At 43.6% G+C, this 24351-nt stretch overlaps 1 protein-coding gene across 1 annotated transcript in view; it reads left to right on the forward strand.

The window, feature by feature from the left end:
- The window catches only part of MORN1 (MORN repeat containing 1), a 489262-nt gene that overhangs the window by 457308 nt on the left and 7603 nt on the right, over positions 1 to 24351 (forward strand). Inside the window, exon 13 of the mRNA XM_040427472.1 lies at positions 2540 to 2616. Coding sequence (XP_040283406.1) covers positions 2540 to 2616 — 77 coding nt within the window. The remainder of the gene's footprint in view (positions 1 to 2539; positions 2617 to 24351) is intronic.

Below are 24351 nucleotides of genomic sequence, written 5' to 3' on the forward strand. Positions count from 1 at the left end.
TTAAGTTCAGACAGGTGCGGGAATTCTGAAAAGAGCTGAGAGCACGCATGCACTGCCACCTCTCCATTCACCTTTTTGGGACTAGGACTTTGATGGCATATCCTAGCGATATACATCAAATTGTGAAATGAGGCAACCCATTTACATGTATTTGAAATACCCTCTGTATTGAGCTGCATCACAGCCCCTCCCCTCTGCTGTCAGTGACAGCTGTAGTGGTTTCTTGGTTGGATGCTACATCAAGGACTCAATGTAGAATGGAGGGACTATGAAGCCCAATGCACACAGCACTTCACAATGAAGCTGCACCTCCAGCGCACTGAAGGAGCAGAATCTGGCAGCATAAAACTTCATATTCACACTACTGCTGATGATAAAAGCTCCACATAAGGTATGATTGCCCTGCTCTCTCTGGCCCCTACTTACTGATAGCAGCAGGCTGACAATGGTATTTGATGCCGGCATGTTTATTTTCGTTCTGAACAGATGCAGTTGGTTGTATTTTTCAAACGGATGCATTTTCCTGCGGTTTTAAGATCCTCTGCCGGATCTCAAAACCAGAAAGGAAAACACTGATGTGAAAGTAGCCTTAGGCCTCATGCACACGACACACTGTCAGTTTTTCATGGCCATTTTGCATCAGTGTGTGCATCCATTTTCTGGCCGTGTGTCCGTTTTTAATGTCTGTTTTGCATCAGTTTTTCATGTCCGTTCAAAACGGACATGAAAAATGGATGAATTTGACCCACTGTTCTGAGAACACCCACAGGACGGTAGGTCCCCAGCTAAAATAATGTCCCCCACAGTGTATATAATTTTTTTCATAGTGTCCTCAGCTTTTATAATGCCCCAATGTAGGCCCCCAGCTAAATAAATGTCCCCCACAGTGTATATATATTTTTTTAACCACCCCTAATGTAGGGCCCCATCTTAAATAATGTCCCCCACAGTGTTTCTTTTTTTCTTTTTTTTTCAGGGCCCCCAGCTTTATAATGTACCCCATGGTTTATATAATGCCCCCATAGTGTCCCGCAGCCAAAAAACAACAGTCTCTTCTCTTTTCACAGAACAGGACCTGTCGAAGTTGCGCGATTAACGGCCATTAGATGGGGGCACTCCTGTCAATCGGCCGTTAAAAACGGTCCCATTGATTTCAGTGGGGTCCGTCCAGCCGTGAAAAAGGCCAAAAATAGGACATGTCCTATTTTTGGACGGATGCTATTCACTGGCCGTTAAAAGAACGGCCATGTGAATAGCCCCATAGACTTTCACTGGTGCTAAAAATGGCCGTGTGACGACCGTTACTTAGACCGGCTCATTCGCACAAATATATTTTTGATCTGCATTTTTTGTAGGTCGGATGCGGACCCATTCACTTCAATAGGTGTGGCCAGCACACCATGTGCTCCGTCTGCATCCATATGTCTGTTCTGCAACTCCGCAAAAAAAAAATAGAACATGTTCTATTCCTGTCTGTTTTATAGACAAAGATAGGACTGTTCCATAGAGGGCAGGACATTCCATTCACACGACCGATAACCGTGTTTCAAGAATCCACGATTTGTGGACCGCAAAAACGGCAACGGCCATGTGCACGAGCCCTTAGATTGTGTATCAATTAGACTTTATCGATGATATGTCGTTGACTGTGAATTTCCCCATGGTGGGACTATTAAAGGATTATCTTATCTTATATGGGGTTGGGCCTTGAGAGTAATTTCATCTGCTGAGGCCAAGAAACCCTAGTCCGACGCTGCCCCCGACCTTTGTCTAGTTTAACAATAGTCTGTGACTATTGCTCCATTGACAGAATGCAGAGACCTACAGTCAGGCGAAATTCCCTCAAACTAAAGCTGACAGTCTGCAGTTACAGCACATCTTGTTTGTTTCATTTCAAATCCATTGTGGTGGTGTATAGAGCCAAAAATGTTAGAATTGTGTCGATGTCCCAATATTTATGGACCTGACTGTAGAACAACAGACTGCATCTTGCTGACTGATTTGCAGGGGACAGACATATTTGTTAAGGGAGAACGCCATGGAATTACTATTCATGCAATTTCCTAATCCTCAAGTATATATTCATTTTGAGGTTATTAGTAATTTTTATTTTTTATATATATTGTCTAGTTCTAGGTCTGCAGGGAGAGGAGACTTTAATTTCCAGTCTTGAGATAAGATTAGTGCATCGGGATACTGTAGGGAAGGAGTACACTGCCCCGGGGCCCTACAAGGTCGCCGCTGATTTAGTTTGGCATGCTAAGAAGTACACAAGAGAAAAGGAAGTTAATTACTGTCAAACTATTGTCTCTAATTAGATCTCACCAGTAATTCATGGGGATTTTTCTCTCTTGATTGACATTTAATGTCCTCCAATAAATAATTCTGAGGGTTTAACTATTAATAATTGCGTTAATAGCATCTATGTATCTTATGGAGCATTTATTTGGGGCAAAAATATATTTATTGTGCAAAAAAAGTATATAGTAAATGATTAGTCGTCATTGTAGATGCTTCATTACCTGCCTCTCCGTTTCAGATCTGAGATCTTGACTAAAGAACGCAAGAGTAAACGAGAGAACCTGTCAGTGGACAACATGAATCCAGCCGGGACAGGTATTTATCATGCAGGAATTACAGTGCTGGTTGTATTAAACTAGAAAAAATGCTGAATGAGCATGGACCCTGGTTCTTGGACAGTTCCCCAATGAATGTATAATATAATATTGAATGCTGAGTAGTGCTTTCCATGTAATATAAGTGTAATGTAATAGCAGTTTCATTGTCTATGAGTCAGATTTGCAGTATTTGGTTGCTTGATGGTTTCTTTCTGTTTTCTTGTGTCATTGGCCAAGCTTATGGGCTATGTACTTTTGAAACCATTTATTTTTACTGTGCCAATGCATGGTGAATGAAAAATGATCTTGAATTAAAATTGTGTTTTGTTTATACATCTCCTCTGCAAACCTGTGCATCTCCGTGGTAACAGACAACAAACACTGATCCTGCAGTCACACTTTCTTCCAGCAAATATTTGTTTGTTGCCAGTTGCCTTGATGATGCATAGGTCTGCATAGAGCTGTAGACTCAAAACGATAGCAAGTCAGTAACTAAGATCTCATGAAAACATTGCAACAACAAAAGAAAAAGATTGTGTTGTGAAGAAGGACATAGCTTTGAACAAAGACCTAACCCAAGTTGCATACGTCTTAGTGATAATTGTATGAATGTCTAAGGCTAGTTTCACAATAGCATTCAAATATCCTGCAGAGGACAAGCCTGTATCCAACATAGCTGGACACTGCCTTTCCCCACTAGAGCAAATTCTTTTGTCTGGCCGAATCCCGGCACTAATTTTAGAAACAGGCCGGATCCCCACCAGGTCCCGTTAAAATCAATGGGGTCTGGCAGTGCTCCTACCCTTTCCAACAGCCCGCCACATAGTTTGAACACTAGAGTGAAACCAGCCTAAAGGGAGTCATGGGCAGGTTGTATAGGAGTGTGCTTACATGATAGACACTGGTCTCGATAATACAGACTTGTGGACACTGACCATGTATGCTCACTCACTTCCCAGCAGGGACCGTGTATCTTTGTTTTTGAGGTTGTGGGGTTTTCAGCAGTTGAACCCCACCAATAAAACCAGCAGATATACCATAGGAGTCTGTTGTTGAAAAGTGTCTCTAATGTCAGAAACTGTTTAATTGCTGCTGATGTAAGAGCAGAAAAGGAGGTTTTTCAAAACCTAAACTATTCCTTTTTCTATCCATTATCATTGCATTAACTGTTTACGGAAGTCATGTTTTTTAGCAGAAGATTGATTTCATGTGTACTTCTAAAGTTGTGTTCCTAGGTGTCCAATTTAGACAATGCATGCATTTATGCAGGACAATGACGTGGCTTGGTCTCTTCTTGAACTCCATGTCCTTCTAGACCAGAACTGGTCGGGAACGGGCAGTGGCCTGGGCACAGCGGGGCTGCAGAGAGGTTGTCGACTCCTAGGCCGGACACCCTCCTTAATAGAGGGAATGTTTTGTTCAGAGTGGAGATCGGCTACAAAGAGTGTCTGGAGGACTTGACCTGTCCCGCTTTACACAGACCAACAATGCATAATTTCTCCTGAAGTGGCGCTGCAGGCAGATTGAACACTACTGTCAGGTTTCCCTAAAGATTACAGCTTTTCATTGGAGGTCCCAGCAGAAAGGAGGTCTCAGCTTATTGTCAATGGACCTTTCTAATAAGTAGGGATTGTCCAAAAAGGAAAACCCCTTTAAAGAGGTTCTCGAATTAAATAGGGTATGTTCAAATGGAGGACTTTTGTTACAGATTTCACACCAAAAATCCATGCAGACCTTTCACATGCTAACCCATGCAGAGCTTTTTTCTGCCTGCGGTTTTAAAAACCACACAGAGGGAAAAAGAAACGTCCTGTCCATTCTATACGGAATCCATGTCTAGAATTTCTATTGAAAACAGGCAGCAATGAAGATCCTCGTCAAAGCCGTACCAAAAACTATGTAAAAAAAGCGTCTGGAAAAAGTTAATGCAAGCACATAAAAAAAAAAACTGATGCGGATTCCTCAATGTCCTCAGCTCAGAAAATAGTTCATGTGAACAGAGTATGTAATTAGCTCGTCCCAGCCAATCCAGAGATTCACATCTATAGACAGGGGTACCTGAGGCAAGGTGGGGCAAGAACCATGAAACGGTGCTGTCTACAGATGGGTGCCTCTGGTTTGGCTAGTATAAGCTAATTTGCATACTTTTTCCCCATGAAGAATTGCCTGATGAATGAGTCTCTTCAATCAGAAACAGTAAGGCCTCTTTCACACGGGCGTTGCGGGAAAATGTGCGGGTGCGTTGCGGGAACACCCGCAATTTTTCCGCGCGAGTGCAAAACATTGGTGATGGACCATGTGATTGGAGCATGTGATCTGACGTCACCAAAGGTCCTTTAGCCCACAACTCATCATTAAAGAAGTAAAGAAGAGACCGGGAACTACGCGAACAAGAGGAGAAGGTGAGTTAATTTTTTTATTTTTTTTTAACCCTCAATTGATCACCTACTAAGCATTCTGTAATCAGAATGCTATTATTTTCCCTTATAACCATGTTATAAGGGAAAATAATACAGTGAATAGACTGTCACCTAGCAACCATGCGTGAAAATCGCACCGCATCCGCACTTGCTTGCGGATGCTTGCGATTTTCACGCAACCCCATTCTCACTGGAGTTGAGAAACCCTGCTCTATTCACTTCTATGGGAATTCCGAAAATAGCGGAGCACTGGCTTGGCTATTTCTGGCAGTCCCATACAGGTGAATGGAGAGGTGGCTGTGCGCTTTACATTCAATTCTATGAGAATTCCGAAAATAGGTGAGCGCTCTCGCTTGGCTATTTTCGGAACTCACACAGAAGTGAATAGAGAGCGTGCTGCATATTCTAGCGATATGCCACCAATGTCTGACATGACACAACCCCTTTAATAGAGCTTTTTTTTTATTTCAGTAGAAAACCCTCTGTATACAAAAAGTTCCAACAGACCCCAACCAGGTTTAACCAATATGTCCTACATTGTCTAAATCTGTTCTGAAATGTGACAACAGTTCATTTCCCAGGGACATAAAACTGGATTTTATGTTATCCCCGCAGCTGTCTGCTGAAGAACAATAGACCTCAGATTATATAGCATTTCCCATTGATTGTAAAAATCAAGCCCCATCATGTAGATTGTCAGCCCTGTTCCTGTTACCAGTGACATGGGACAGAGGAAGGATAAGTCAGCTCTCCCCAGAATATAGAACAAGTCGCTTGTAATAACCTTTATACTAGTTCAACTCATATTGCAGAACTGAGGTGGGGGTCTCCTTGTGTATGAAGAATGCACTCATCTGTCCGCCATGCCCCTAAATGAATAACATACATTGCAGAAAACTTTCTTGAGATGATACATATGGAAATTATAGATCTCCACCAATATATGAGATGTGGAGAGAGAAAGAACATGTTTTCCATTGAAAAGATGAATTTGGCCCCATATTATACCCACTTTTTAACAAAAGGTCTCTTGTTCTGTAGCTATGATACTTATTACTAACATTGGCGTGGCTCCCCCTACATCTCCTACTCATTACACACCACATTTACTATCCAGCATTAAAGGCTCTTCAAGGGGGGGACCACCTGTTTGTAACTAAAAGAACCATCTCTGTGCTAATAAAATAAAATAGCTGACAATAATGTATAGTATGGTGTGTCTCCTAGATACATCTAAAGGGGCTTTCCAAGGCTTAAAAGCTGATGACCTAGCCTCAGGATAGGCCATCAATATCTGATCGGTGGAGGGGTCTGTGTCACAGCATCTCTGTAGATCAGATGAAGCGATCAAGCAAGCCCTAGGTTTTAGAGGAGGAAAATAAGAAGTATATATATTTTTCATCAGGCCTCAGATCAGACCCTCAATGTTTATCAGACCTCAGCTCAGACCCCCAATGTTAATTATGCCTCAGTTCAGATCCCCCAAAAATAGCTCAGATCAGATGCCCAGTGTTAGGGCTCATTCACACGACAGTGGTTTGGTTCCGCATCCGAGCCGCATTCACTTCAATGGGGCCGCAAAAGATGCTGTCCGCATCCGTTGCACAGTTCCGTGGCCCCGCAAAAATTATGAGCCTGGTCCTATTCTTGTCCGTTTTGCGGTCAAGAATAGGCATTTCTATAAAGGGATGTCCTTTCTGTTCCACAAATTGCGGAAGGGACACGGACGGCATTCGTGTTTTGCAGATCCGTAATTTGCGGACCGCAAAATACGGCACATTCGTGTGAACAAGCCCTTAATCAGACCCTCAAATAGACCTCAGATCAGACCCCCAATGTTAATAAGACCCCAGCTCGCACGCCAATGTTAACAAGACCCCAATCAGACCCCCAATGTTAATCAAACCTCAGATCAGACAAAAAAATTTAATAAATCAACTCACCTCTCCTGTTCCGGACGCAGACACCGCTCCTGAGATCCAGTCTACATGTGAATATTCTGTTTAAATTACTTTACAGAAAGCAGCTGGATGGCTTTCTGGATATCCTTCTTTGAAGTCACTCCATGTATTCTACTTCGTGTCTTGCGCTTTAATTTTCTTCTTTATTTGTACTTTGAACTCCGCAAACAGTCTCGCATAAAGAAGACCTGTCACCTATCCTCACATGTCTGGTTTTATAACTACTTGTATTCCCCATGTAATAACAATTCTGGAGCATAGGTTCTTATCTCTCTATGTGCCATTCCTCTATTATTCCTGTAAGAAGTTTATGAATACAGATACAACTCAGTGTTACCAGTTGGGGTTGTGTCCCTGCACAGTCTGACGCTGTCCAGTCATTGCTTCCAGTGTCAGACTATCCAGGGACACAGCTCTTAGACAAGGGGAAATAGTAACACCCAGTTGTACCTTAATTCATAAACATCTTGCAGGAATAACAGAGGAACAGAACAACACACAGTTATAAGAAAAGATGGCCCAGAATTGTTATTGAATGGGAATTGCAAGTAGTTAGTAAAAGAGACATGTCGGGAGAGGTGGCAGCTCCTCTTTAACTTTTTCAGTCAGACTATCACTGAGAGGGAAGCGGATGAGTGACTCAATTACAGCATCATGCATTACACTAAGTGCAGTGCTCTTTTATGGACATCTTTATTTAGAACGTTCATGAGAATAATAGTGCTGTTAAACTATTATCCCAGTTCGACACCTACTATTATAATGAGGATTATGTTGCAGATATTATCTTCCCCTCACAGCAGCAGTATACTGACAATACCTACTGTTAGACGTCTCAAAAATTTGTGTTGTCTGCTACAGAAGGACAATATCTTGTATTTCAATTTCAATGGCATAGTACGTCCAAAATGAATAAGAAAAAAAACTATTTTCTATGAATTTTTGAGAACTCCATTTTAAATCTGGAGTCTATGGCAAATAATAATATTTATTTATATAGCGAAAATATTCCGAAGGGCTTTACAATTCAGAGGGTCTATGTACAAAACAAAAGACATCACAACGTAACTGACTAATATATAACTGAAACACTAGGAGTGAGAGCCCTGCTCGCAAGAGCTTCCAATCTATGAGGAGTTGGGGGTGACACAAAATGTAGTTGATTGTGATCTGTAGTAGTCAAGCTATTATGGTACTGAAAGCAGTGGTGTAGGCCGATCTGCTTTGGGTGTGGGACTGTTCAAAGATTGAATTCAGGCTTGAGGAGTTGGGGGGTGAGAGAGGGGTTATTCGGGGAACAGTCAGTTTAGGAAGCTTGATAAGCCTTCCTGAAAAGATGTGTTTTTAAGGCACGTTTAAAGGTAGAGAAGTTGGGAATTGACCTAATAATCCGGGGCAGAGCATTCCAGAGAGTAGGTTCAGCTCGAGAAAAGTCTTGAAGACGGAAGTGAGAGGTACAAATTATGGAGGATTTTAATCTTAGATCACTAACAAAGCGGAGAGCACGTGTAGGGTGGTAGACGGAAATGAGGGAGGAGATGTGTGGAGGTGCAGCACTGTGGAGAGCTTTGTGGGTGAGAAGTTTGAGCTGTATTCTGTAGTGGATGGGCAACCAGTGAAGTAACTGGCACAGTCTGGTAGCATCAGTGTAGCGGGTGGATAGATAAATGAGCCTGGCTGCAGCATTTAGGACAGACTGAAGGCGGGAAAGTTTAGTGAGAGGGAGACCGATTAGTAATAAGTTGCTGTAGTCAAGATGAGAATGAATCAAAGCAACAACAAGTTAGTACTGAAGCCTGAGGAACGCCAACATCAAGAGGAAGAGGAGAAGAAGTAGAGCCAGCGAATGATGCACCAAAGGAGTGGCCAGAGAGATAGCAAGAGAACCAGGAGAGAGCAGTGTCCGTAAGGCTAATTGAGTGGAGCATGGTGAGGAGGCATTTGTGGTCTATGGTATCAAACACTGCAGCGAGATCCAGAAGAATCAGTAGAGAATAATCACCATTTCTTTTTGCTGTCAGGAGATTGTTAGATACTTTCGTAAGGGCAGTTTCTGTAGAGTGGAAAGGGTAAAAGGAAGATTGTAGGGGGTCAAGAAGAGAGTTTGCAGAGAGATAGTTTATTAAGCGAGATTAGACAAGACATTCAAGGAGTTTAGAGATGGAGGGGAAGAATAAGGAATTTATTCACACTTAATTTGAGCAACACAATTCTTTCCTCTCCAGTCGCATGCAAAGTTGCATTCAATCTTTACCAAGGACCGCCAAACTTTAATCTCCTGATATTAGGCCCCTCAGGCTCCATGGATCCGTAGTAACAACAAATTCTGCATCCCCTATAATTATGAACCTGATGGAACTTAATGGAGACATTATTGTCTTAGTATCTTTAAGGGGAGGGACGTAGTCCCGGAACTATTTATATGGATGCAATAACTAACCCTTTATTTGTAGAATGCTGAAGTGAATACAAGTCCGCACTATCTTTACTGGATCTCCAGCTTTTAGTTAGCTGGAAGTTTGCTGATGGATTGAGAGAATGGGCAGTGAAAATTTTAAGATCTCTGCTTATTGTCATTTAATAGAAACCTGCATTGGGGTTACTTCCAGGGGATAGAAATCTCTCCTAGTCAGGTGGACACAAGGGTGCGCAACTCGTTACAACACACAGTTCTGAGAGGTTACGGCCAGCACGGGGTAGAGATGCAGCCCACAATCTAAGTTCCCTATCAGAATGCCTTTGGACTCAGTGTGGGAGGAAACCTAAGTACCTGTAGGAAACCCACACAAACACAGGGAGAACATACAAACTCCATGCAGATGTTCCAGTTGCTATGTTTTTGAACCCGAGCAACCTCACCACTTGCCGCTAATAACACTTTTCCTCTATCTACAGGACAAGGGATAAGTGTTTGATCGCTGGGGGTCCGACCATGAGAATGGAGCGGTGGTGTGCGTGCATATCCACAGCTCCAATCACTTCTATGGGACTGCTGAGTACATTGCTTGCAGAAGTCCCATAGAAGTGAATGGAGCAGTGGACGCACATGTTCTGCAGCACTTGCAGACCCCTATTCTCGTGATTATTTTGGGGTCCAGCAATCAGACACTTGTCCTGTGGGTAGGGGATACACGTCATTTCTGGCATTTACTAAATATATAACAAGATGTACGAAGAAAGAATCTGTCATCTTTTTCATATAAAACTAACATATGACATGCTGAAGTTAGTTACAGTACTTTGAAAGCAACTTTGTTCATTTGCATATCTATTGTTAACCTTTAAATTAATTGTTCCTTTCTTTTAACCTCTTTTCCATAACTTCAGGCTCCTTTTGTTCCCTTTTCAAAAACGTCTAAAGTCTTAACTTGAGAATGCAGTGTTAGTGTTTATGGAGAAGTCACAAGTGTGGGCTGTCTGACAGAAAATTGATGACAGAAATTGTCAGATCTTCCATAGAGCAAACCACACACAGGAGATCACAAAGTGAATCTAATCTCTATGAGAAACAGCCATCTATCTGAAACTCACTCCCCCCCTTTCACTGTGTCTACCAGCTAGGTGGGGACTACTGCCGTGGGATGCCCATTGTTGCAATCCCCTCTGGTGCCCACTGTGGAGCCATGAATGAAGAATGCCTGATTATTCCAAATTCAGTATTGTGGGATTCCATCCATGGGAAAGCATTCCACACTTTGCCAGGAGATGCGAATATTAAGAGGGGTATGCAACTGAATGGCAGTAATCAATGCCAGGCTGCATTGTCTACCCACCTCCCCCAACACAGGATTGAATTGTGCCTACTATTAAATCCAATGTCAAGGGATCTATATAATCAAGTGATAAATGAGTGGTTTATAGTGAAATATAATAGAGTGGATGGGGGAGGATAGATGACAGGGAGATATGAGATAGATAGATAGAAAAATAGATAGATACACAGAAAGATAGAAAGAGGCAAATGTTGATAGATAGCTTAATAAAACAGAAGAAAATAAATAAATAAGATAGATAGGTAGAAGATAGATAGATAGATATGAGAGATAGATAGATAGATATGAGATGGATAGAGAGAGAACCATTGAGGCAGCATTCCAATGTACAGTGAACAGGGTGTTGGACCTGGTTAATTTCCCAGCAACGTTTCTCAGGCCCCTGAACAAAGGCTTCATTGTGCTAGGCTGAAACGTTGCTGGGGAATAAACAGAGTCCAACACCCTGTTCACAGTACATTCAGGGGTGGACTGGGAACTCAAAATGGCCCTGGGAAAAACCTTTAAAATGGCCTCCATGTTATAAGTGGGTGCAAACTGATAGAAAGTGGGCCAACACAAGTAGGGGAGGTAAGCATTACCACAGGGCAGCACAAAATACTGCCCCAGCATTACGAAATACCACAGTGCAGCATTAGATACTTCCCCAGAAGCTTTTGCTCTGTGGTGGATAGCTGCATGTTCTGTGCACCTCCAGTTGTCTCTAAATAAGATATCAAGCCATCGGCAACCATGCCCTGCTTCAGTACTCAACTGCATCACTGTGCTGAAGACAGCCATACAAGTGAATTCAGGAGGACATCTGTAGCCGCTGGCCTGGTACATGAATACTAATGTTCCCAGTGTTAACTATCGCTGAGAGCATGAGATCATTATCTACTCGGCCAGCGGCAGTAAGGAGAGCTTCTGCAGCCTTGGCATTGACCCAACAGGAATTTTCCCTATAGAGTCTATGGCCAATCCGCCCCTGCGTACATTGGGGTACAGTCTCATTTGGTCTATTTGGATCTCATAGTGGACCCTTTGCCTAGGGTTCAAGAGGTATTGCACCCTACATAATAGTGACTGTGCTGCTGTTTTCTTCCCATTTACTAGATAGATACATAGATAGCTTCATAAAATAGATAGATAGATAGATAGATAAAAGTGCCTATATATAAATACTGTACAAATACATAAAGTGGTGCTTGAAAGTTTTTGAACTCTTCAAAATTTCTGGATATAAATTTGACCTAAAATTATATCAGGTTCTCACACCTGAAAGTATAAAGATCACACAAATGAGTAAAAAATAAATAAACTTGATAATTTATTTATTAAGAATGACCCAGTAGCACAGTCAGTGTAAGTGGGCAAAGTATGTGAACTAGAGATGAGCGAACCATTTCGGGTCCTATTCGCCCAATTTTTGAAAAAGTTTGGTTTGGACTCAAATTGATTCGGGCCAAACTGAAGTTACTCCAATTGCCCTGAAAGTTAGTATATAAGCTCTCTAGCCTCCTAGAACTCATAATTTTTAGGAAAACTCTCTTTTCGCTTATTTTCTATGACATTTTTTCACTCCCCCCTTCCCCAAACTCTGGAACTCAATGACAGCAATAGTTAATGATGTCTGAGTAACACTGACATACATAGCTATGGAAAAAACACACGTGGTAGGCGGCTGCAATAGAGGCAGCGGTAGGAGCAGTATAGCATGGAACATACAAGGCTGTCTATGGGTAGTAGTAGTAATAGTAGTAGTAATGGTAATAGTAGTAGTGATAGTGGTGGCAGATGCTTTGCGTTAATGGTGGTGGCAGTAGGGGATTAGCAGCGAGGGGCAGCAGCAGCTGAGGCAGAGGCGGCTGCAGCATCAGTTGTATGGTATATGTTGGCAGAAAGGTAGCAGCATGATGGAGGCAGCAGCAACCTTACGGAAGATGATGGTTGGCAGGTCCCAGCAGTGGCATGATGATGGTGGTGGCACGATGGAGGCGGTGGCAGCAGCAGCTGTACAGAATGTGATGGTTGGAAAGTGGCATAAGTGGCTTGATGCAAGCCGAAGCAGCAGTTGTACAGAGCGTGATGGTAGATAGACAGTGGCAAGATGGGGCACCGACAGCCTGAGCTGTGAGAAAATATCAGTATTAGGATCCGCAAAAAACAGAAGCCGCTCGTGTGCCTTCTGCAATTTGCGGCCCATTGTAGAAATGCCTATTCTTGTCCGCAAAACAGACAAGAATAGGACATGCTATTTTTTTTTTGCTGGGCCATGGAATGGAGCAACGTATACGAACAGCACACGGAGTGCTGTCCGCATCTTTTGCGGCCCTATTGAAGTGAATGGGTCCGCACCAGAGCCGCAAAAAATGCGGCTCGAATGCGGACCACAACAACGGTCGTGTGCATGAGGCCTTAATGCAGTAATCGCATACATATGTTTCCTCATGAAATTTATCCGCCCCCAAAAAATTAAGAATTTCAACCGTGTCTAGAAACTGAATGCATGTAAATGGACGATTGAGGCATTAGTAGCATGATGCAGCATGCAGCTGTTCAGAACGTGGTTGTAGTTAGGCAGACAAACAGCAACAGTGGAAAAATGGGGTACCGCCCGCAAGGCAAAGTCTATTCATCAGATTCAGCCAGAGATGTGACAAAAAGTTGGTGCATGAATCACATACATTTTTGCTGCTTAAGGAAATTTAACCCCCCCCCCCAAATAAAAATAAAAATGTTGAAACTGAATATATGTAAGCAGACGATTGAGGCTTGATGCTCAATTTCACCTTAATACACACAAGCAAATTGCTGCCGCACCTTGGGTATTGCTGCACTAATAACGTATATATACAGCTTAATTAAATTGAACCTCCCAAAAAAAAATTAATTGTGACTGTGTGAAAACTGAATATACGTAAACGGAAGATTGAGGCTCGATGCTCAATTTTACCTTAATACACACAGGTAGATTGCTGCCACACTTTAGGCACTGCTGGAGTAATCATGTATATATGCAGCTTAATTAAATTGAATCCCACAAAAAAATAAAGGATTACTGTGAAAATGGGGGAAAAATCTAAGTATTGCAGGTAGCTGCTTTTGAGGTCTGAACTGAAGTTCTGCTAGGAGGCACAGCGGGCCACAGCTCCTCATTCTTTTCTCTCTGGCTGACAGGTTCCCTGACACTTTATTCTACACACACAATTCTTCTTCTTCTTTGTAATCCTAGCCATTCCCTTTAGGCCGAATCCACACGGCCGTGTTCTGTGGCCGAGAGCGGTCCGTGGTATGCAGGGCTGGATTCCTGTTCAGAGCAGGAGCGCACGGCGTCATTGGTTGCTATGATGCCCTGCGCTTCATGCCGCCACTGCACTACAGTAATACACTATACGAGTGTATTACTGTAGTGCAGCGGCAGCATGAAGCGTAGGGCTTCATAGCAACCAATGACGTTGTGCGCTCCTGCTCTGAACAGGAATCCAGCCCGGCATACCACGGACCGCTCTCGGCAGCGGAACACGGCCATGTGCATTCGGCCTTACTCTCCCTGGCAATAAACTTGATTGGTGTCGGACTGTCCCTGTTGTTTCACTCTCCTAGACTCTCTAAGAATGTTTTTCTAGTAGGCACTGTAGCACCCATCCACCCTCTCTCATAGCCCAGCCCAGAATGGTGTTCTGCTAGGACACGTTCCCGTCTGCTGTAGCATTGATTAGCTAATCCAGGCTGTCTATCAGCCTGGGAGCTAATGAGGCCAAGCCCTCCCCCACGCTTCCTCTCTGGGTCATGTGAGGACCCTTCTTCCTCCCTAGTGCTTTTTTCCTGCCGCCATGTGCACTAACATGGTGTTACGTGCAGTTTTAGTGGATTCGTCAAAAACAAGCCTGAAAATATTTCACTTGCTCTGGTGTGCAAAAAACAGCAAAGTTTGGATGGAAGCCAGTTCAGTTTGAACTGGTTTGCCCATCCTTATTGTGAACCTTTAGGAGATAATTTGAATGTGAAATTAGAATCAGGTGTGAGTGGGCAACCTATTTTATTTAGGGAACAGGAATCTATCAGTCTGTCAAAGTGTTGTGAACATCTCACAACACATTTGTGGAAGTGTATCAGAGTGTATATAGAGTTATTAATGTTCATCAGGTTGGTAAAGGTTAAAAACCCATCTCTACAGAGTTTCAATTCCACCAATCCACAGTCAGACAGATTGCTTACAAATGGAGGAAATTCAAGATCATTATTAACCTCCCCAGGAGTGCTTTACCAACAAGGATCATGCCAAGAGCAAGGTGTATAATATTCTGTAATGTTTAGGTAACCTCTTAGCCAGTGTTCCACAACTGTTCCACAGTCCTCAGGGCTCACCTACCGGTCATGCTTTGAGAATATCCCACAGAATGAATACCTGTGGTAAGTCCTGATGCACTGATACTAATTACAGTATTTCACCTGCTCAATACTAAGGAAATCCTGAAAACATGATCAGCAGGTGGGCCCTGGGGACTGGAGTTGAGGAACTCCGCTGTAAAAAACTAAAGGCCTTTCTCACATTAGCTAATGTTAATGTTGATGAGCCCAGAATTGCAAGGAGAAAACTAATGCTTTCCAAAAAGAACATTGCTTCCCATTTGTAGTTTGCTACAGATCACCTGGACAAGCCAGAAGGCTATTGTAACAATGTTTTTTAGACAGATGAGACCAAAATAGTACTTTTTGGTTTAAATGAGAAATGTTATGTTTGAAGAAAGAAACACTGCATTACAGCATAAAAACCTCATCCCATCTGTGAAACACAATGTTGATATTGTCATGGTTTGGGCCTGCTTTGCTGCATCTGAGCTAAAATGGCTTGCCATTAGTGTTGATCGAGCACCATAGTGCTCGGGGGCTCGGGCCGAACACATCGGGATGCTCGGGGGCTCGGGCCGAACACATCGGGAAGTCAATGGGAGTACCCGAGCATTAAACCAGACACCCCTTGCTCTGAAGAGGGGAGGGTGCCTGGTTCATAGGAAAAGGTCAGTAATTGATAGAAACACCACCTAAATGGTTCGGGAACAGCATGGGGAGGATGTCTGGATGCATCTTGGAACGATGTTGTCCGAGTAGTATGCCACTTTTACAGACTGACAATAATACGCACAAAACCGAAGATAAAATCGATTTTAGAGGAAAAATTGTTAGGAAACATTCTTTCCTGTATATTTACTTGTATATAAAGTGCAAGTGCTGCCAAAAATTACAAGGAAGAGGCACTCCCATACAACCTATATATCATATAATGGAGGGCCTCATTCACATTGTGGTACAATTGTTCATGTAGTGGGACTCCTACACTCCTAAAGCCTATGCACTAAGTGAAAGGGCTGCCAAAAATTACAAGGAACCGGCACTACAAGACACCCTTTGTTACACATAAAGGAGGGCATCATACACAGCCTTGAAAAATGATGATTGATGGCCTGCTGGAGACCCTCAAAAACATTTGGCCCTGTAAAAAATTTGACCCTGTAAAAAATTATATGCAAGGGCCTGCTGGTGAGCTGACCCTGTAAAAGATTTTAGGTGCGGGCCTGCTGGTAAGCTGACCCTGTAAAATATTTTAGGTGCCGGCCTGCTGGTGAGCTGGCCCTCTAAAAGGTTGTAGGTGAGGGCTTGCAGGTGAGCTGACCCTCTAAAATCTTAAATCTTATATGCGAGGGCCTTCAGGTGAGCTGACCCTGTAAAAGATTTGAGGTACCAGCCTGCTGGTGAGTTGACCCTGTAAAAGATTATATGCGAGGGACTGCTGGTGAGCTGAACCTCTAAAAAAAAATATATGCGAGGGCTTGCTGGTGAGCTGACCCTGTAAAACATTATATGCGAGGGCCTGCTGGTGAGCCGACCCTCTAAAAAATTATATGCGAGGGCCTACTGATGAGCTGACCCTCTAAAAAAATCATATGCGAGGGCCTGCTGGTGAGCTGACCCTTTAAAAAATTTTATGCGAGGGCCTGCTGGTGAGCTGACCCTGTAAAACATTCTATGCGAAGGGCAATATATGCGATGAATAAGCATGTGTTGATATGATGGAAGAGGAGGAGGAGGATGAAAAAAGGAAGATTTAACCATATACCCTTGTTTGTGGTGGAAGGGGTGCATAGAAATACAGTGTATTCAGCACATTATAAACAACACATTTAAAGTGCCTTTATGTTCATCAGCTTTCCTCTGGTGGAGTTGAGAAGTCATGGTCAATCCAGGCCTTGTTCATTTTTATAAAAGAGTCAACCTGTCAGTATTTTCATATGACAGGTGGATACGCTTATCTGTTATAATGCCACCAGCAGCACTAAATACCCGCTCAGACAAAACGCTGGTGGCAGGGCAGGCCAGCACCTCCAAGGCGTAGAATGCCAGTTCATGCCACGTGTCCAGCTTGGACACCCAATAGTTGTAAGGCACTGAGGGATCATTGAGGACACTGACACGGTCTGCTATGTACTACTTCACCATTTTCCAAAATGTTTCCCTCCTTGTGACACTAGGCCGCGCATCAGGGTGAGGGTGCTGGAGGGGTATCATGAAACTGTCCAAGGCTTTGGAGAGTGTTGCCCTGCCTCTGTTGGAACTGCTGTGTGTTACCCTTGTCTCCCCTCCTCGGTTGGCCAAGGAACTATGGACTCTGCCGCTAGTGTTGTCAGATGGAAATTTTTGGAGCAATTTTTCAACAAGGATCTTCTGGTATTGCACCGTTTTGCTCGTCTTCTCCACCAGAGGAATGAGAGATGAGAAGTTCTCTTTGTAGCAGGAATCGAGAAGGGTGAACAACCAGTAATCCGTGTTGTCTAAAATGTCTATAACGCGCGGGTTGCTGGAAAGGCAGCCTAACATAAAGTCAGCCATGTGTGCCAGAGTACCAACCGGCAAGACTTCGCTGTCGTCATCAGGAGGATCACTCTCAATTTCCTCACCCTCTTCCTCCTCTTCTGCCCATTCTCGCTGAACAGATGGAATTAAACTTCGATGGGTACTACCCTCTGTAGCGGAGGCAACCGTCTCCTGCTTCTCCTCCTCCTCTTCATCGTCTAATTTGCGCTAGAAGACGAACTGAGGGTGGTCTGGCTATCACCCTGTTTAATGTCTTCCCCCATTTCCACCTTTTCCACATGCAAAGCGTCGTCCTTAATTGTGAGCAGCGAGCGTTTGAGTAGGCACGGAAGTGGGATAGTTACGCCGATAATAGCGTTATCGCCGCTCACCATCTATGTTGATTTCTCAAAGGTTTTTAAAACCTCACAGAGGTCAAACATCCATGCCCACTCCTCACTTATGAATAGCGGAAGCTGACTGGAAAGGCGACGACCATGTTGCAGCTGGTACTGCCCTCTGCTGCTCACAAAGCCTGGCCAACATGTGGAACGTGTAGTTCCAGTGCGTGCTCACGTCGCACAACAGGTGCGGTGAGCTGGCAATTTCAAGCGCTACTGCAGTGTTGACAGAACCGGTGAAGCTGTCGATGACTTGCGGAAATGTGAACACACGCGGCGCACCTTTACCAGTAGCTCAGGCAAATTGGGGTAGGTTTTGAGAAACTGCTGAACCACAAGGTTGAACACGTGGGCTAGGCATGGGATGTGTGTGAGCTTGCCGAGCTCCAAAGCCGCCACCAAGTTACAGCCATTATCAGACACAACCATGCCTGATTGTAGGTTGAGTGACCAGAGCCACAGCTCAGTCTGGTCTCTTATCCCCTTCCACAGCTCTGCGGCGGTGTGCTGTTTGTCCCATAAGCATGTGAGCTTCAGCACGGCCTGTTGCCGCTTCCCCACTGCAGTGCTACACTGCTTCCAGCTTCCGACTGATGACTGACTGGTGCTGCACGCGGATAAATCGGAGGTGTAAGTGGAGGCGGAGGAGGAGAAGTGGGGTTTGGAGCCACTAACGTAGGTGCTGGCGAAAACCCTGATCGACGTAGGGCCCGCAATCCTTGGCATCGGTAGCACCTGTGCCTTCCCAGGGTACGACTCGCTCCTGGCCTCCACAAAATTAACCTAGTGTGCCGTCAGGGAAATGTAGCGTCCCTGGCCAAATGCACTTGTCCATGTGTCCGTGGTTAAGTGGACCTTTACAGTAACTGACTGCGTTGGTCTTGGCACGTGTGATATTACGGGACACATGTTGGTGTAAGGCGGGCACGGCACACCTTGAAAAATAGTGGCAGCTGGAAACTGCGTAATGTAGGACGGCCGCCGACATCAGGCTACAGAAGGGCTCAGTGTCCACAAGCCTAAATGGCAACTTTTTTAGGGCCAGTAAATTGGAAAGTTGCGCATTTAGTGCTATGGCCTGTGGGTGGGTATTTTCACTTGTGTTCAAAGGCCTGGAGTAAGGACATTTGGATGCTGCGCTGGGACACGGAAGTGGATGTGGTCGCTGATGGTGCTTGCGAAGGTCCAGGTGCAGGGCTGGAGGCATCCCGGCCTGAGCCTTCGACAGGGGATTGGCCAGCACGTAAAATAGGGGAAGAGGAAGCAGTGGTGTGACACGCAGACACAGATTGTGGACCCAGGCGTTCGTCCCACTTATTACGGTGCTTGGATGCCATGTGGCGGATCATGCTGGTGGTGGTGAGGTTGCTAGTGTTGAGTGTGAATATTCAAATTACGAATATTTATCTCGAATATCGCAACTTCGAGAATTCGCGAATATTTTGAATATAGTGCTATATATTTGCTATATCGAATATTCGTCATTTTTTAACATCTGAAAACATGATTCCTCCCTGCTTCTTGCTTGTGGGCCAATGAGTCATTGGCCCACATGCAACTTAAGCAGGAAGGAATCATGACTTTAGATAGGAAAAATGACGAATATTCTAAAAAACTAATATATAGCACTATATCGAATATATTTGTTTTTTAGAATATTCGTCTTTTTTTTTTTCAATCTGTACAGTTGTTCCACTTCGGCATACTCCTCAGTGAGATCGTGAAAACTCAGATCCGATGGTATATTCTAACCCCCAGGCGTTCCCATGGTGACGGGAACGCTTGTCGAGGAGGAGTATGCCGAAGGGGAGCAACTGTACAGATTGAAAAAAAAAAGGACGAATATTAAAAAAAACATATATTCGATATAGTCTATATATTTGTTTTTTAGAATATTCGTAATATTCTAAAACAAGAATATATAGCAATATAGCGAATATTCGAAAAAACTAATGTAGAGCAATTTAGCTAATATAGTGCTATAATCTTCTTTGTCTAATAGTTGTAATTTTTTTCTCATCTGAAGTTCAGATTGGAAAAAAATTACAACTATTAAAAAAAAAGATTATAGCACTGTATTAGCTGATTTGCTCTATATTATTATTTTTTTTTAATATTCGATATATTGCTATATATTCTTGTTTTAGAATATTACAAATATTCTGAAAAATGAATATAGCACAATATTAGCTATATTGCTCTATATATTTGTTTTTTTATAATATTTGTCATTTTTTTTCCATCTGAAGTCATGATTCCTCCCTGCTTAAGTAACTTAAGCAGAGAGGAATCATGACTTCAGATGGAAAAAAATGACAAATATTATAAAAAACAAATAGATAGCACTAAATTCTATAGTGCTATATATTCGTTTTTGACCCACGCCTGTATTGATCTCATAATATTCGCATATTACGCAATCATTACCTTGCCGATTTTTCAAGTAAAAAAATGTTGAATATTAGAATTTGCGAGTATTCAATGAGTATTCTATGAAATATTCGCGAAATATCACGAATTCGAATATAACCCCTGCCGCTCATCACTACTAGTGTTCACGCCCAGGCTCATTTTCGTTTGGCACAGGTTGCAAACTACTATTCTTTTGTTGTCTGCACTTTCCTCAAAAAAGCGCCATCTAGGAAAGGGAAGGGAGATTTCCGCAAGGGGGTGCTCCGTGGAATAGTTGCGGGCCTGTTTGGTGTGGCCCTCCTTCTCCCTTTTGGCACCCCACTGCCTCTTCCAGCCTGTTGCAGTGCTACAGATCCCTCCCCCTCTGTACTGCTGTCCTCGCTCTGCTTTCCACTTTCCCAGGTTGGGTCAGTGACCTCATCGTCCACCACCTCCTCTTCCACTTCCTCACTCTGATCATCCTTTTTGATTTGTTGACCTAACCACAACCTCAGTGATTGACAACTGTGTCTCATCCTCTTCATCAACCTCTTGAGACAGTAATTGCGGTTGACTCATTGGCAACTGTGTCTCATCATCATCCACCTCATTAAACACTAATTGCCGTTCCCCACCGTCATGTTCTTGTGACTGCTCAAGAGGTTGGGAATCAGGGAACAAGATCTCATGCCCCTCTTCAAGCGTGCTTGGCGAGAGGGCCAAATCAACTAATGGCGATGAAAAGAGGTCCTCGGAATATCCAAGTGTGGGATCACTTGTTTGGCCAGACTATACATGGTGGGAGGAAGGAGGATCAGGGTGAGGATTGTGTTGACCAGACTCCTGGCTACTGAGACTGGACTTGGTGGAAGACAGGGTGGTGCTTAACGGACTCGAAGCATTATGTGCTGCAATCCAACCGACCACCTGGTCGCACTGGTCTGACTTCAAGAGTGGTGTCCAGCGCCGCCCTGAAAACTGGGACATGAAGCTAGGTATCGTGGATGATTGTTTTTCTTGTGCTCTGGCAGCAGGCACAGTTTCTCCGCGCCCAGGGCCACGGCCTCTGCATGCACCATCAGCTTTACGGCCACTTCTCTGTTCCTTACTGCTCGCCTTCTTAATTTTAAATGTGATATATGCTTGAAAGTATGTCACACGTACAGTAGCGTAGGATTTGAAAGTGTATACGCAAAAAAATTTACAAAGGTATTTGTGATTTGGAAACGTTATACAGAACAGGTACCACAGGTAATGTCACTGTTCGCAGTGTCTACGGAAAAAAGGTACACTGGATGTCACTGATATTTTAGGGATGTGCACACTTTAAACAGGAGATGTTGCACAGATAATTTAACTGTCTGCAGCGGACACAGTCTACAGAAAAAAAGTGCACTGGATGTCACTGATGATTTAGGGATGCGCAGACTTTACACAGGAGATGTGTCGCGAATAATTTAACTGTCCGCAGTGACCTATTACACGGTATTTAGCGCAGGATGCGCTAAAAATATATATTGCTGCTGTCACACGCAATAGTCCTTAAAAGGACTTTTGGGTCTCTGAAAAGTTTGTTGTATATAAATCTTCCTATTACACTCCCTACACTCTCTGTCCCTTCCTATGCTCAGCTCTCCCTGACTACGTATGAGCCGAACATGCTTCATCGGGTGATATATAGCACCCGATGATCCGTTTCGGCCAGCCAATCACTGTAATGCAAGTAGCCAGCGTGGCTACTGCCATTACAGTGAGGGCAGTACTTACTTGCACGTTTTTTGGCTGCGTAGCAGCCAAGAAACGTGCGGGGGGGAAACTCGAGCATGGCGCTCAAGCACATACGGTACTCGGCAGAGTACTTCCATGTGCCGAGCATCTAGATGCTCGAGCCGAACATTAGCAGTCTGCTTTTTGCCTCATGTGCCCTGCGAGCTCTGCCTGCTTCTCCTATCTCTCCTCTGCTCCGTCTCTCCCTCTGAACTTCCCTCCTCTTCCTCTCTTGTGGGCACCCACGTGATGTCCATCGACACGTCATAATCGTCGCCTTTACCACCACTGACATTTAAGATCTCAGAGTAGGCAACAACAGCGGGGACCTCCCTACTTGGGCTCATCTGGGTACTGTCGTCAGACCTCATCTGAGGTCAAGAATGGCTGAGCATCGGTAAGGTCTGGGTCTGGGAAAATAATTCATCTGACTCGAGTGGAGGGGCTATGGTGGTGGTGGTGGTGTCTTTTGGGGTGCACACAGCAGAGTGAGGAGGGTGCAGATACAGAGGATGAGGAGGGTACAGAAGTGGAAGGCTTAATGAGCCACTCAAACAAATTTGGTGCGTCCTTTGAAGTAATCGCATGCGCCTTCTCCAACTTCCCACTTAGGCTCCGACCTGGTGCACCTGCCTAGCCCCACCCCTGCGGAACGGCCTGCATCTTCCTCTGCTTGTCATTTTAAAAATGAGCCTGTGACTAAGTCCCTATAAAAGAGCAGTATTTGTGGAGGCAGGTATCTCGCAGGCCTCAATCAATATTAGGTGGGAACAGGTATATTGAACCTCTTAATCAGTATTTTGTAGAAGCAGGTATATCTCAGGCCTCAATCAGTATTTTGTGGAAGCAGCTATATCAAACCCCTAAATCAGTATTTTGTGGAAGCAGGTATATCGCAGACCTCAATCAATATTTGGTGGAATCAGGTATATCGAACCCCTTAAGCAGTATTTTTGGAAGCAGGTATATCGCAGCCCTCAATCAGTATTTTTTGGAAGCAGGTATATTGCAGCCCTCAATCAATATTTAGTGGAAACAGGTATATCAAACCCCTTAATCAGTATTTTGTGGAATCAGGTATATTGCAGCCCTCAATCAATATTTGGTGGAAACAGGTATATCAAACCCCTTAATCAGTATTTTGTGGAAGCAGGTATATGGCAGGCCTCAATCAATATTTGGTGGAATGAAGTATATCAATCCCCTTAATCGGTATTTTGTGGAAGCAGGTATATCGCAGGCCTCAATCAATATTTTGTGGAAACAGGTATATTAAACCACTTAATCAGTATTTTGTGGAGCAGGTATATCGCAGGCCTCAATCAATATTTGGTGGAAGTGGTATATCAAACCCCTTAATCAGTATTTTGTGGAAGCAGATATATCACAGGTCTCAATCAATAATTTGTAGAAGCAGGTATATCAATCCCCTTAATCAGTATTTTGTGGAAGCAGGTATATCGCAGACCTCAATCAATATTTGGTGGAAACAGGTATATCGAACCCCTTAATCAGTATTTTGTGGAAGCAGGTATATCGCAGGCCTCAATTAATATTTGATGGAAGCAGGTATATCATTCCCCTTAATGACTATTTTGTGGAAGCAGGTATATCGCAGGCCTCAATCAATATTTTTTGGAATCAGGTATATCGAACCCCTTAAGCAGTATTTTTGGAAGCAGGTATATCGCAGCCCTCAATCAGTATTTTGTGGAAGCAGGTATACCAAACCCCTTAATCAGTATTTTGTGGAAGCTGGTATATCACTCCCCTCAATTTTTTTTTTTTTGCCACCACAGTTATATCACACCACCCTGTTTATTTGGGGCAACAGGTATATTGCAGCCCTCAATCAGTATTCTGTGGAAGCAGGTATATCTCAGGCCTCAATCAGTATTTTGTGGAAGCAGCTATATCAAACCCTTTGATCAGTATTTTGTGGAAGCAGATATATCACAGGTCTCAATCAATAATTTGTAGAAGCAGGTATATCAATCCCCTTAATCAGTATTTTGTGGAAGCAGGTATATCGCAGACCTCAATCAATATTTGGTGGAAACAGGTATATCGAACCCCTTAATCAGTATTTTGTGGAAGCAGGTATATCGCAGGCCTCAATTAATATTTGATGGAAGCAGGTATATCATTCCCCTTAATGACTATTTTGTGGAAGCAGGTATATCGCA

The sequence above is a fragment of the Bufo bufo genome, chromosome 1 (genome assembly GCF_905171765.1).
Source record: "Bufo bufo chromosome 1, aBufBuf1.1, whole genome shotgun sequence".
NCBI lineage: Eukaryota > Metazoa > Chordata > Amphibia > Anura > Bufonidae > Bufo > Bufo bufo.